Source organism: Populus euphratica, unplaced genomic scaffold (genome assembly GCF_000495115.2).
Source record: "Populus euphratica unplaced genomic scaffold, PopEup_1.0 scaffold39.1, whole genome shotgun sequence".
NCBI classification, from domain to species: domain Eukaryota; kingdom Viridiplantae; phylum Streptophyta; class Magnoliopsida; order Malpighiales; family Salicaceae; genus Populus; species Populus euphratica.
Window position 1 is genome coordinate 830,033 of NW_011499897.1, and position 16,459 is coordinate 846,491.

Below are 16,459 nucleotides of genomic sequence, written 5' to 3' on the forward strand. Positions count from 1 at the left end.
TTCTGTATTCTCCCTATTTGGATAGCGTTTATAGACGTTGGGTGATTGATTTGTTGCTGGTAAGATTTTTTTTTTATTTCTTCTCCCCTTAAAATAACAATTGGTTCTTTTTTATTTTTGATATTTTAAATTCAGTTTTTATTTTTTTGATTTCTAATTTTTATCTATTGGCTCTTTTTTTAAAAGTTTTATTTGTTTTTAATTTTGTAAATCAATTTTAATTTGATATTTATTACTTTTTTTAATTTGGTCTCTATTCTTTTGATTTTGATTTTTTTATTTATCTTTTTGTAAAAGTTTTATTGGTTTTTATTCTCATCCTTTAATCCAAATTTATGATGTTATGTTTTGCAATTTGATCCTTGTTATTTTAATTTTTTTTTATACTTTTCAATAAGTTTTATTTGTTTGTAGTTTCATCATTAAATCCAAATTTATAGTACATTATTTTAATTAATTTCATCCTCATTCTTTTGGTTTTTTTCTTAATTTTTTTGCTAAATTGATTTTTCTTTTTAATTTCACTGTTTAATCAAATATAAAATTTATTTTTGTTTCAATTTTTATTTTTATTCTTTTAATTGCTAAATTTTTATAATCTTTTTGTATAATTGAAATTCTTTCTTCAATTTCATCTTTTAATATTTAATTGATTCAAAATTAGACTTCATGATTTTTCTAGATATGGTGTTTCAGATTTAATAACCTGAGTCATGAGTTTGAAAAGTTAGCACAAGTTGATATTTTTTTTTAAAAAAATAAGTTTTATAATTATCTTTATTTTTTTATTAGGTCATTTCAATCTTATGATTTAGATCATGATTTTGACAGGATATCTTGGATTATCTCAACTCCAATTACCTAAATTACAGGTTTATCATATTAACTTAAGTTAACCAAGATTTTTTTTTGTTTCTTCTCCCCTTGAAATAACAATTTGTTCCTCTTTATTTTTGGTATTTCAAATTCAGTTCTTATTCTTTTGATTTCTACTTTTTATCTATTAGCTCTTTTTCTAAAAGTTTTATTTGTTTTTAATTTTGTCAATCAATTTTAATTTGATATTTATTACTTTTTTTAATTTGGTCTTTATTCTTTTGATTTTGATTTTTTTCTATTTATCTTTTTGTAAACGTTTTATTGGTTTTTATTCTCATTCTTCAATCCAAATTTATGATGTTATGTTTTGCAATTTGATCCTTATTAGTTTTATTTTTATTTTTTTGATGCTGTTCAATAAGTTTTATTTGTTTGTAGTTTCATCATTAAATCCAAATTTATAGTACATTATTTTTATTAATTTCATCCTTATTCTTTTGGTTTTTTTTTTAATTTTGCTAAATTGATTTTTCTTTTTAATTTCACTCTTTAATCAAATATAAAATTTATTTTTGTTTCAATTTTGATTTTTATTCTTTTAATTGCTAAATTTTTATAATCTTTTTATATAATTGAAATTCTTTCTTCAATTTCATCTTTTAATATTTAATTGATTCAGAATTAGACTTCATGGTTTTTCTAGATATGGTGTTTCAAGTTTAATAACCCGAGTTACAAGTTTGAAAAGTTAACACAAGTTGATATTTTTTTTAAAAAATGAGTTTTATAATTATCTTTATTTTTTTATCAAGTCATTCCAATTTTATGATTTAGATCATGATTTTGACAAGATATCTTGAATTATCTCAACTTCAATTACCTAAATTACAGGTTTATCATATTAATTTAAGTTAACCAAGATTTATTTTTTATATTCCTTTTTTATCTTATTTGTTCTTTCATATTTAATGAGCTATTAATTGAGATATATTCTTTGTTTTTTTTTTTTTAAATATTTTCCCCCATGTTATCATTTTTTTTAATATTTGATTCATCTACAATTATTTTTTTATTTAATTAAAATAAAACTAATTTATTCAATTTAATTGAGTTTATAAACCCAGTAAGATATAGATATATATATATATATATAATGTTGTTTTTTAAAAGTATGTCAAGACCCGCGCACATGGTTATAGCTGATGATTCAACATTTCACTTTGCAATCACTCGTTTTTTTATCCGAAAAAAATAATGACCCTGTAGCGAAGCGCTGAAACAGGAGCTTGTGTGTGCGTGGAAGAGTGGTCTTCTTACATGCGGAATTCACAACTCAAGCATATAATAGCGTTACATCATCTGGTTTTGGATGAATTTCACTCATTTGTCAATTTAAAATAAGCAGTGAAAATTTATTACCAAATTTTACCCAGGAGCACCCCTTTTTCTGGCAGCCCCAATTTTTATTTTTTTTAATTAGAAGCTCGTGCTGGAGACCCACAGGTCCTGAGTTCTGATTCTAGCTGTTTACAGCAGAATGTCATTTTCCTTAACTATTATTACTATTTAGTCCAAAATGACCAATGATATCTTGCAAAAGGCATTACCCTCGCTAATTAATCGCAGCAGTAATACATGAATACCTCAGCATATCCATTTCTTTAAGGTGGTATTGTCATGGGTGTCTGTAATGCCATATCATGTTCTTTATGATATATGTTATTGGTCTGATAATATACATAAACTTGTCTATTTCTTCAACACATCAACATGCTTTTTGAACACAGCTCATCTTTCTTTAATGGCTCTTTTCAGTTTTCTGCAATGTGCACTAGCCATGCGTACTTTTTTTTTACAGAAAGCTTTAAACTCTTCACATATTGTACTGGAACTCCATAACTTTACATTTAGATGGTACACACACATCAACAGAGGTAGGGAATGGACACCTTTCTCTAGTTATAATTGGAGTCTTGTTTTCATTTTTTATTTTTTATAAAATAAAAAACACTTGAAAGCTGCAGCATCAGCTTAATTGTGTTGCTTTTCAAAAGCATGTCCTGACCCACACATGATTCTAGCTCATGATTCAACATTCCACTTCGCAATCACTCGTTTTTTCAAGGCCGTGCCAGTCACAGCACTGTTCGATGGAGCTTGAGAACCTTACGTGCAGTGTCTTCACATCTTCCACGCCCTTTTTTAAGCACTCACCTGATTGTTTTCCTTGAAAATCTTCTTATTTCTGCTGAGATCCTACTCTCTTGCTCCAATTCCGTAAAATTAAGAAAAAAAAAGGTTCTTGTCATGAGGTTTATATTCTTATGTACCGTGATTTTACAAGGACCAATGCCTTTTCTCCCTTATCTTGTCCTTTCCAAGTTTAAGGTGTGTTATTAGGGCTAACGTTAGTTTAATTATGGGGCTTCATAGATAATCTTCATATTGCGAAATTTGCCTTGCCTTGTTTCTGAAGAAAACTCACATCGACACAAACTTCGTTTCATGATTGTGCAATTTGACAGGAAGAACTTCTTGCTTACAATTGATGGCTTTCAATTTTCTTATCATATGAATAAAATTTTGAAGCGCCTTCATGATAATAAGAAAATTGAAGCTCATTATCAAACATCTAATCTTAATTCTTACAAATGTTGAATTCAAGGTCTATTGAGATGTTATAATCTAGTCGTCAAGATTATGGATTGATCAAATGGGCTAATATTTTTTTTTATTTGCGAAGACATTCTTTCGGAATAAATTCTTCTCAATCAAGCTCAAGGTGACATAAGATCTTTGGACCTTGGCAATGTTCTGACCAATGGTTGCAGACACACTTAGGTTAGAATCTTCACTCAAAATCATGAATTCCCTGTCAAAGATAGAAAAAAAATGGTCCATGTCCGGGTTTTGTTTCCAATCTAACTAATTAGTTTGATCAATTCTAGCTAACTTTACACATCAAGAAGTTAGATCGTCCTGCAAAAGGAGTGGGTATTCCCTGGCTTCTTTATTTCTAGCACAATTTGTGTTCAATACGAAGGGCTAAAAAAACTAAATAAATAATGGCACAGCAGAAAATTTTATTTATCAAGAGAAGCAACTAACCAAATTCATTGTTCTGAAATAAACGGAATAAAAAAAAGATTAATTAAAGAGGCCATTAATCCATTTGGGAGTGAGGGGGTTCCAAAAGAATCCTAGTTCTGATCAGTCGGTAGCCTTTTGGTAGGTTCTAGAGTGAATTGATCAAGTAGTGCTTTTTAGCTCCACTAAAGAACTCATGCTGAAGGGCATATCCAGATGAGAGGTATCATGATTAAGACTGTTGCTTAAGGTGCAATTATATTAGCGAAAACATCCTGATCAGGTGCACTTTTTTCTCCAGAATATCTGTTAAAATAATGATGATGAGGCGACAAGTTCATAGAAAAGAAACATTAATGGAGTTTGAGCTCCTTAAAGTTTCATTATCTTCTCAGCTTAAACTATGAACACATAAATATCTTTGCCACGCCACATGTGGCTCGATCCATAGCAAATGAATATACATCATTCTTGAATGCTGTGAGATATCCCAGCTATAATCTAATATCATTCACTTAAAAATTGCTGATTATTCTGTATCAGAATAATCTCCAAGACATCAGTAACATTGAAGAGAGCATCAAGCCTTCAACACTTCAGTATTAATAATATAAAGTACACAGCTGCTTTTGTGTTAACAAAAGTTGCACCCTTTCTACGAGTGCTGGTACTTTAAACAAAGGAAAGTCCCCCCTGTATTTCAGTGTCTAAAGTTTAACCTTTCTGTACATCCTGCATAAAGGTAAGAGTTCAATGTTTTTTTTTTTTCAATGACAGGCATTGCCTTTTTTCCTTTTCTGCCTGACCTGAATCTTTTTCACTTTAATCTATGGAAGTCTTTGTGTTTGAATTCGTAAAATTTGAAAATTTGCACAAAGGCATAGCTGCTTCATGAACCACCTACCAAACTGCATTAGCAACTTGAAAATCTCTCTGATAATAGAGTACTACTTGTTCTGTACAAAGCAGAGTGAATTTAGACAGTGAGATTTATGCTACTAAATCATGAGCCCTGTTTCTTGTTTGTTTGGTGAGCTATCTGCTGAATCTTAAAACCCCTATTGATATGGGCAGAAATAAAGTTTTTGATCCTGCAGGGTAATGAAATTCTGCTGAGACCAGTGGCTACCATTCAAGGAAAATCAGAGTTGTCCATGTTAGTTAATCACCACGGATTAAGAGTGCAATTATTGGATTAATCACTCTCTTAATAGTTACAAAAAATAATCCATAACATCATCCACTTTATTTCCATCGTATGTACATCGTATACAAACAATTATAATGCTGTAAACAACCCCACTAGACAACATCTGCCAGAGCCTGTCCCTATCTCTTACATATGAGATCACAACATTTGTAAAGCACAGAGTAATGTCACATTTTAATGATTTTGGTTTGATATCACTGTTTAACTGGGTTGGTGAGAAACCTCTGAAGAAGACGGGTATACTTCGACCCACCCAGCAATATTTACCTTCTGATGAAACATGTAAGACAGATAAAATTCAAACCTGACAACCTAACTTCAACAACACATGATACTTCGTAACATGTTCACATTTGAAGATGTAAGATTTTCTCAACAACACTCTAGCATACACGCGTATAATCTAGCGATTGAGTTCCATCTCTAATATGTTAAGTGCGCTTAATTCAATGGTGTCGAAACAATCGAATCCGAAATCATGAACGCCAAAATCTTGACAATCCGATAACCCTGTGTAGTTGTCCTCCCATGATGGATAATCCATGTAATTGTTAGTATTTTCTGCGGCCAGAGGAATAATTTTGTTCCATGATGCATCAACTAGCGGAGGCTCATCCATCCACAAGCTATTCAGTAACATTTCATCATTGCAAATACTATCTAACAAGAGCGAATCCTCGGTACTACAAGAATTTTCAGTCGGTGATCTTGAATTATCATCCGAGTTAATAACGATGCCATCCTTTTCTTGCATATCATTGTTGTTACTGGATTCTGGCAAAAGATCAGCAGGATATGATGAGCTTTCCTCAGGCTTGGCTTCTTTGTGTAAGGGTTCATGTGTAACAGGATCGATTCCGCTCTTCAGAAGCTTCTTCTTTATATGAGTGTTCCAGTGGTTCTTAATCTCATTGTCTGTCCTTCCTGGCAATCTAGCAGCAATCTTGGACCACCTAAGTGAAAGGAAAAAATATCCAACTCTAAGTTTTACTTTCATTCCAAAATCAGACTCCGAAAATTCATTAAAAATTATTCATCACTTGAATCTTAAGCAAGCAGCAATAATATATACTTAGTTTGTGAGCTCATTTGAAAAGCAGGCAATTAATGAACTATTAAAATGACGACTAATTTATAAAACCACGATCGATCGCATAGTTATTCTTGCACTTTATGGCAACTTGCAGATCCAAATGACTCTTTTGTTGAAATTTTATGGCCCTGTCTTGTACCCCACCTTTCTATCTGCTCATATGATCGAATATAAGAACAAGAAATATCTGCAGGTTTCAAATATTAATAATTTTTCAAACTCATATGTTACCCCAATCTATCACGTCGCATACTCGGCAATCTAAAGACTTGATTACTTGAATTTTTTCCTCAAATGCAATCGACTACATGTTAATTAATTACCTTGTCAAACACTTCAATTCAAAAAACGCATTACATTGATCTTTCAACACGGCGATACAAGACGTGCTTAACCTTCACATTAGTAATATGTTAACCTACTCCACAAACGTTAGCAGAAAACCATGTCCATGAAGACAACCACCCAGACACCATTAATAAAACAACCAAAATATTTAAACAATATGCTTTGATGCAAGTTCATCACCAACAATATGTATATATGAATGTAACAAGGACAAGAGATTTAACCTATTGCCAAGACGAGCATGGAGATCAATAACCAGCTGTTCTTCTGCTTCTGTGAGGAGCCCTCTCTTCAAGTCAGGGCGAAGATAATTAGTCCAACGAAGCCGGCAACTCTTGCCGCATCGTCGGAGTCCTGCGAGCTTAGGGACAGCCCTCCAACAACATTGGCCATTGGTGAGAATGAAATTAATGAGTTTTTTATCCTCTTCAGCTGTCCAAGGACCTTTCTTGACCCCGAGTTTGTCACAGCAAGGTTGCCTTCCCATATTGCACGAAGTAGCTAGCTAGCTGACTGTAGCTAAGCTTACACAAATAAATAAACAAAGCAAGTCTCGTCAATATTGCTACCTGTGAAGACTCGAAAGCCCCCTCAACCACCTTTATATAAAGCTCCTAAGTGTTTATAAAAACACAAAACACATCCATTTATGGAGGGAGGGAAGGAGATTCCAGGGTCCACCATTGGTTTGTGAAAGGGAGATGGGAACTAGAATGGCCTGTTCTGGTTTATGCGGGTGCACAAAAAAAAAAATAAGTGAAAGAGAATATTGATAAATGACCCAAGGACAGAGCTCCATCTTAACACCCAAAATATTATTATTATTATTATTTTAATGAAATTCTTCCCATTTTCCTACACAACCCCACTCCCTGATTGCACTCTTACTCCACCATTCCATCAGCTATTTCGTCATCCCCACGTTTAAGTGTCCCTGTAATATCTGTACTCTATTACACCATTTGCTAATCAATAGGTAACATGTCTTAATTTCCATCAATGACATTAACCGTTGGATTCGTACACAAATTAATCTCTCTCTCTCTTATTTGAGCTTTCCCAAAACCGATGTTTGTACCGTGCATCGGAGCCTTTGGGTGAAAATTCAAACATCCAGTCACGACTATGATCGGATGTCAAACAATTCTATCATGAACGGGAATATTATGTTGTCATTAGTTACCGATCGATTTATGTTTGTCTAATCAAAATTATTATTAAAATCAACATGTAAACTCTAAATTTACATAAAAATCAACATTGATCACCGAATTTTTTTTTTTTATTTAAGTCCAGTAAGTGCTTTGGTTTGTTGAGATAGAAAAAGACTTCCCGGATTAAATAGGATTTATGCGAGAACCAAAAACATCACAGAAAGAGCTATAGTGTTATGTATCTTCACTTTATTGAGTTTACATGAGCATGAGTGACTATGTTTAAAGCCATTAATGTTGAAGTCATTTTGTATTGATTAATCTTTCGACTACAAGTCACGAAACCGATCCATCTTTTCACAGCTGCTTAGCATTTCGTGATATGTAGGATGATAGGGTTGAATGAAGAAATATGATCCTGTGCCTTGTTACTGGAAAGCACAAGTAGCAAAATCAAGTGGCACTTCCAAGATATATATATCTATCTCAGAGGCAAGATGATCTGATTGGGGGGAAATCACTTCATTGAATATTGAAATCCGACAAAATAATCTCTGACGATTTGAAGGGCTTCAAGCAGAAAATCTTCATTTGTAATTTGAGCAACGCCTTTTTTTTTCCCCCTTGTTTCATAATTAGGAGGATAATTAATATGTTTTTTTTTAATCAATTTTATAAGAGAATTGACTTTTGTTTTATAGTCATATATAATAATAAAAAATTTGAGATTTTCATAGCAGATTTCAAATTTAAATTATGATATATATTTTTTATAAAAGCTTGAAATAATCAAGATTTTATTTACTAATCTAAATCTATAAAATATTTTTTTTAAGGATGGAGTTTTCTCGAATTAAAAAAAAATTACAAGAAAAATGAAGTAATGGGAGGAATGGAGAATTAAAAGATAGAGGGACTTGAGACATACCAAAATTACTTTATGATAATACATGTGCCTTGATTTGGTAACGTATCCGATGCCCCAGTATATGGAAGATGAAACTGTGAGGGTTTCGGATCTCTGGTTTATAAATTCAATTACTGATTCATCGCTTCCGCCAATGACATCGACTGTATATACTGTGTGTGTGTGTGTGAGTGTAATTCCTCTAATTTTTAAAAGAAAAATAAAATTAAAAAAAATAAGTCCAGGTGGTCATCGTGTAATGGTTGATTGAATCAATATGTAATCTTTCTGAAAAATCAACCGGACTTGAGACAAAGGAAATACTTAACTCCCTGTTCCCGCAGGTCTGATCGCTTTCCTTTTGATACCAATTTTCTAAGCACATGATAAAAAATAAATAAAGAAAGAAAGAAAAAGAAATGCAGGACCATATGTACGTATTCTAAGGAAATGGGTGTAGTCTAGTTTTCATATTTTTTATAGAGGCCTTGGCTCCACCACGAGTTCCGATACAGCACTCAACTAAGTCAAAATTATATTATAAAAAAAATGGGAGGGCTGGTTGGTTCACCATGCTATCCGAGAGGAATTGCCATGGAATTGTACAAAGATTTTTTTTTGGTCCCTGGGTTGTTTTTATTTTGATCCTTTAATTTTGTTTCTTTTTATTTGATCCTTTAATATTGCATTAATTTGGGATTGATGTTGGTGATTTATTTATATGAGAATCTCATATTGTTAGAGAACTGTTTCGTCACTTGGTTGATGTTTTGTTTTTCAAAACAAAATTTAATTTTATTAATTTTAAAAAATTAAAGTTTTAGGGACCGAATTTGAGACTTGAACTAATATTTAATTTTTTTATTTATTATATTTGATCATCATTCTTTTAGTTTTAATTTTTTTTTATTTTTTTCTTAATATATTTTATTTTTCAATTTTTGTCTTTTATTGTTTATTTCATTTAATTTTTATATCAGTTTTCATTATTTAAATTGTTATTTTTTTAACTTTTTAATTTTTTTTAGTTTTTTGAAATTAGATTATTAAGCCTTCAACTTCATCATTTTTATTTTTTAATAGGGTTATCCTGTATCATATTTCAAATTCTAAGTTAGTTGAGTTAATTTTGATTGACTTATAATTTTTTTTTATGTTTTTATAATTAATTTTTATAATTATATTATTAATGAATTTAATTTATTGAATTCATTTACAGTAATCATCCGAGTACTAGATTTTATTATTTAAAAAAAACTATTATTATTTAAATATTCTTCTTATATATATAAAGTTTTTTGAACCTACCTATGATGTAGCGTTAACTTATATGCTAAATAGAAAAGGAATTTTATGTTAACTTTGAAGAGAGAGAAAGAAATCATTTGAGGTTTGAAAAATAGTGTTATTTATGTAAAGATGATGTCTATGTAAGTGAAAAATGTAATGAAACATTTTTGTTTTCATTCTAATCTCTATATTGATTTGCTTCTTTACCAAAGCACAAAGGTAATTAGCAACTTGCCAAATCTACTTATCTTCTAAGTTGTATAAGCAGTGACTTGATGGCGCTCGGTAATTAAGAAAAAGTGTGTTGTAGTCATGCTTGTTTTTTCTATCTAAACATTTATATCTTCTACCATTTTTTTCAATATAGCAAATTGAGAAAAATCATTTGTTTAACTAAGCTTATGTCTAACCTTACCATTTGTTTAGTTTAGTTTAGTTTAGGTGATTAACTACAATATTCCAATAAGATAATTACTTAGCTTACTTAACTAGCATTTATCAATGCTCCATTCAGTTGATCATCACCATTGTAGATATAATCTCAGAACTTTAGAAGATCTTAACCTGAAATTATCTGCTAAGCATGTTAGTATCACTCTCATAAACATGCGTGCACATTTTGATAAAATTAACATCATAGAAATGTTTTTGGCTAAAAAAACTCAAAATCCCTACCGTATATTATGATTTTGCTCTTATTCGTTGGGAGAAAATCAAAAGATAACCAGAACCAAGTTTACTATACGAGTCTTTTGTTTGATTATGAGACTAATTTGGCCTGGCCACGGCACGCTTGTCTTTTCCTTGTAGAGGAACATCATGTCAAACTTTAAATCATCATCTTGACCTTGTGAAGTCTAAAACAACTTTCTATAGTCTTATTATACACGTAAATGTAGGTTAGATTTTGGGGTTTCTGACTTCTATATCTTGGCTTAGGTGAGTATAGTTCAAATGTGGACCCTTTACCCTCGATGACGCCTCTATAAAATTCTTTAGGTGTCATTAACGATCAACATCCTATCTTTCTTTTCTATTTTTATTATCTCATACTGCCTCCAAGAGTTTCTCTATTTTATAGGTTAATCTCAACTTGTTAAGTGATTGGTGCCCACAATCGTGTGATCATCTTGCCCTTTGTCTAAGAACTGCCAAGTGTTGAAATCCAAATGGAAAGCTTCAAGAGACTTGCGAGGCAATACGTACACCTTGAATTCAAATGTTTTGTCCTGCGTACGCGTGATTAACATTTGTTTCAAACTTGACTTTTTCTCCGTAAGAGACAAGTAAGCGATGAGGGCTCATCCGATCTTAATTGTTAGCTCATGCAAGTGTGAAACTTGCTATGTGCTCGTGGTCTCCCAACTATCGAAATATAATCTCCAAACATCAGTAAGTTCTCCCACAGCAAGAATGCAAGATATTCTTTGCATGTCAACATACTTGCTTGTTTTTAGGTACACTGGAGGTATACATTTTTTATATTTGAAGGTAGGTAGCTAGAGAGACAGGTATTAACCAGAAAAGAAAAGAAAGAAGAAGAAGAAGAAGAAGTACGAACCAACTTACTGCATGTGGTCAGGTAGCTGAGGGTGATATTGCTCGTGTGGTTGGGTCTGTCTGGTTTAAGCGTAGCCACACAACTGCATACCATTAGCAGTTGTGAGGGCATTTTACAATTCCTTCATGCTGGTTTTCCTCTTTGATATTGTGCTTCTTAATGATTCTGCATGCACACATGATTTCGAAGGTTTTCTTGTACTTGCAGTATTTCTCCTTCCTTTAATCGAGGGCTTCGAGATTAAGAAAAATCAGCTTTAAAGTGTTGAAAATGCACTTCTAGTGCTTCTCCAGTGCCTGCCTCTGGATCATAATTGAAGATTAATGGTCAAATATTATAACATTAACAAAAACATAAAATAGCTCAGTTTTTAATATATGCCAAGACACATGTAACTATGAATTGAAAAAAAAAATGAAATAACCACCCTGCACACACAAAAAAAAAAAAAAAACACGTTGAACTTGCGGTTGATGGCATTAAGATTTATCATAAGGACCCTTTATTCATTATTTGATTGAAATGAGGCAAATCGGTTTTTAACTATTTTGCTAAAGCAAAATGCATTGATTAAATTACTTTAAAAAAAAATTTGGCATCTAGAAGCTTTTAAATATTTTTTTTATTTTTTGAAGCATAATAAAATGATTTAATTACCCTTTAAAGATAAATTTTTTAAACTGATATCCAAAGTTTTTTATATTTTCATTTAAATTATTTAATTATAATCAAGTTAAATAAAAATTAATTTAATATTTTAATAAATATAAAATATTATTTAAAAATAAAGATGACTAGCATATACAATGTTCATGGAACATGTAAAGTGACGTGCAGTGTACAAACAAGTGCTTGCAAAGCAATGTTCAAATCATCTTTACTATCCATGCATTAGCAGCTATCCATGCATTAGCAGGTTGTGTGTGTGACTAATGAATCTTTGATTTGTTGTCATTAACATTTTTTTTTTCCCTCCCTTCTGGTTATCAAATCAACTCTTTAAATTCTCAAATCAATCTTCCAATTTTATTTTTTTAAAATTTAGTTTGAGTTTGCTAGGTGAATTTTTTAAGTTGATATTTTTTATAACTTCATCATTCAACATTAAATTAGTTAAGAATTAAGTTTTTTATTGAACTAAAATATAGGATTTCAATGGTTTCAAGTTTGTGAGATTAATCTGGGTTCAGGTTCATCCAGGTTTTTTTTTTTTTTACTTTTGCTTTTTTTAAGCTAATAGTTTTTCAACTCTATTTTTTAGCATTTATTTAATTAGATATTGAGCTTTGTTAGCACTTATTTAATTAGATATTGAGCTTGGTTGTTTTTTCATTTGTTTTTGAAAGAATTTTTTATTTCATAATTTTTTATTTAGATTATTTTCCGAGTCATTGCTCGATAATGTATGCCATTACCAGAAAATTAATAAATACAAACGAAAACAATAACATAATGAAATTGTTGGTAAATTGCTGTGAATTTTACTAACATAATATTCTCTCGCTATATTTATTAATAAACACTGACAAAACTATTCTCTCAATATATACTAAGAGAATATAGTAGATAAAAAAAGAGTTATAAAAAACAAAAAGTATGATGATATGTTATTTATACAGATAACATTATTGACAGTATTAATACTGGTCGTAAAATCTATCTGTAAATATATCAGTAAATTGTTCCCTTCTCTCTAACATTGTTCATTGTATTTATTATAAATGGTATCATTGATAGATTAATTTTATTGATATAATTGCATACGGTATTTCTATCTGTTATATGACAAACTTCCTAAGAGAAATACTGACAAAATAAAGTGAGTTAAAAAATTTTACCATGTTTTTTCTATTATTAAATCCATTTGTAATTTTATTACTGATAGATTCACTGGCATACCAAAAATTACCAATGAGAATTTTACCAATGGGGCATTTCTGTGCGTGAGCCTGTCAGTAAATTCATTGATAATGATACTGATGGAGTAATAATATAAATACTGATAAAAATTCCATCGATAAATCTAAGAATTGTGGTAGTGTACAACCTCTTTCAATGTTATTATGCAATTTTTCATAGTGACATTAAGATCTTTTTGGAAAACTCTTTCCGATGGTAGAATAATATCCATAACGGAGCAACAATAAGTCTCCAACAAACTTTCTTTTTCTTTACCCTTATGAGTATAACATTGATAATTTATTTTTTATAGATAATTATTTTTATTTTTTCTCACTTTATTTATTATTGATTGCAATTTTTTAAAAATATATATATACTATTAAATTAATTAAGTTTATTAATCCAGACAAATTAATAACCTGTGTCATGTATTTTTTTTATTTCTTTAAAAACATTATTATCACCTAAATACTTTTCATATATATTATAAAAAAACTGAGCAGTACCGCAACATAACATCGGATGCTATCTATCTATCCATGGAAACCTTGTTCGTGTATTACGGGAATGTACTTCTCATGTAAAAAACATGTCATAGCCGACAAAATTGTTCATGGCCCGCAATTGCTCATCTGACCATGGTTAATTATTTTTTAAAAAATATCTACAAGCATATATTTTTTAGATTCGAATCCTCTCAGATTTTTCATAATATAACCAATTATATTTCAAAACTCTGTTTAAATTAGATTGGATAAATAAGATAATGAATTAAGATGTTGACATTTTTATTATATATTAAGGGGGCATTTGTTTTGCATAAATATTTTGCTGATTCTTCTATATTTCTTTTCCTTTAAATATCTTATAAGAAAAATGATTAATATAAAATATTTTTTAATTAGTTTTTAAACTTTGTAATTTATTAAAAAAATACTTTTATCTCATGAAATTATATAAATATTTTACGAGTAAGTATTACACTCACAATTTTATCCAATAATTTTAATTATTATTAATTTATCATCACCTCATCACCATTACTATTATCACTTTTATTATTATTATTGTCATTGTTATCATTATTATTATCCCACCAATCACCACCATTATTACTATTTATATTACCATTAAAATGGTTATAACTATCAATAATATCATTATTATTGTTATCATCATAATCATATTAGTATTATTATATTTTCATATCATCACTTATAAAACATTATAAAAAAATTATAAATATATTGTAAATTATTTCCATTTAAAATGTTATACCAAAAATATTTTACATGCAAAATTTTTTATTTATAAAATATTTTATACAAAACAAACGCATTTGAAATCATGTTGATTTAATTGAAGTTTAATAAAATAAATTTAACAAAACATGAAAAAGTATGATAGAATAGAAAAAGAGCATAGCTCAATTCAATTTTTTATGCTAAATTCCTATACGAATTGGTGTCCACTATCAATCTATAGGTGATGAAATTTTGGATCACATAAATTAAATTTTAAATGCTCTCATATATTACTGAATTTTAATGATCCCATATTCTGTTTCCTCTTTCCTTTTCTCTGCTGATATTGAAATGTTCCCATATTCTTAAAACTTGACTTTTGAATCAACGGGCCATCTACGAAATTGAAGGTGTCGCTTTTATAAATTAGAAAACAACTAATGAATTTACACTATAACTGGTTTTTTCTTTTCTTTTTTTAGAAAAACTCTTCCTAATAATCTCCACTTCATTGGGGTCGACCAGGATGAGTTCTCACCGAGGCCATCATCTAGAGGAGATGATGATGCTTTCAAAAACATTAGTCATAATTGATTTGAAAGAGAAGAAGAAGAAGAAGAAAACATTGTCTTAATTTAAAAGTAACGCTAAACATTAATTAAAAATTATAAGAAGAAAAAACTTTTAAGAATACATATAAATTATCGAATCAGTGATTTAAAATTGTATTATCCATTTTGCTAATCTTACTGAAGTTCTTGTTTGTTTCAATTGATTGTAGTGTCATGCAGGTATACAAATTAGAAGGTTATTTCAAATCTATTAGTGCGGTTGGCATATTTAGTATACATTTTTTCATAAGAAGAAAATGTACATAGTTATTCTTGCTCATGGGTACATCCACTAGGTTTTTCATTGTAGTTTGAGCAATCCCTAGTTGGATTTTAATTAAAAATCACTAGGAAGAAAATCAAACGGTAACTTTTATGGTTAAGGAAAGTATAAAAGTAAAAAATCAATACCCTCAGTAATGGAAAGAAAAGAGTGGTTTTCATTTCTAAGTTTAGATGAGATGGAATTCTTAGGTTAGTTTAACCAAGAAAAGTATAACAGTTAGGGAAGACGGACATTTATTCCACAATTATCAGTCTATTTCAGTCTCCAAACAAAAAGAATTTTCAATTTCCTCATCTATTACACATAATTAATCCTAAAAAACAAGTGAGTATCTATTTGCCCCAACACCAATTCTTATCCTAAGTTTATTGATGAGTTTTATACCTGAAGTTGTGCTTGTAAAACAAATTTGTAATGAAATTACAAAAACTCTAATTTGAATTTTGGACGCTCAAGTATAAAATTCAAAAAGATGAAAAATGTTATTTTTGTATATAGAGAAGTGATTTATGTTCTTTGTGTCTTATCTATGAGAAAATATTAATTGAATATTTTTTAGTATTGTTGAAATTAGTGACGGAGAGAGGAGAGTCTAACAGGGGTCGGGGCCCCTTAAGCAAAATTTTTCTCCGCCCCTTCCTTGTATAAAATAATTTAAATTTTAATCTTTTTAAAATAACTTTTTTAATTTGATTTCCTTTAATTTATTTTGTTTTTACTCCACCCCTGGTTGAAATGATCTCTCTTTCTTTCTCCTTTGCTAAACCTTATAATATATAGTTGAGAAAATATCTAGAGATTATCTGTAAAATACATAGAGTATTTTGTATAGCACACCATGAAAGGTTGCAGTTTTTTTTTTCATTGTAATTTTTATTAATTTTTACTGGGTAAAGAGAAAAATAAAAGAATATATAGAAAGAAGAAAAAGGGTAACTGGGTTAGGC

At 29.8% G+C, this 16,459-nt stretch overlaps 1 protein-coding gene across 1 annotated transcript; it reads right to left on the minus strand.

Moving 5' to 3' along the window:
- Positions 1–5,125: 5,125 nt before the first annotated feature.
- Positions 5,126–7,244, minus strand: LOC105132244 (protein ODORANT1-like). Its single transcript, XM_011035607.1, has 2 exons — positions 6,782–7,244; positions 5,126–6,069 (listed from the first exon to the last, which is right to left on the minus strand). The coding sequence occupies exons 1-2, from the start codon at positions 7,042–7,044 to the stop codon at positions 5,520–5,522; spliced, it is 813 nt and encodes a 270-aa protein (XP_011033909.1). The 5' UTR covers positions 7,045–7,244; the 3' UTR covers positions 5,126–5,519.
- Positions 7,245–16,459: the final 9,215 nt, after the last annotated feature.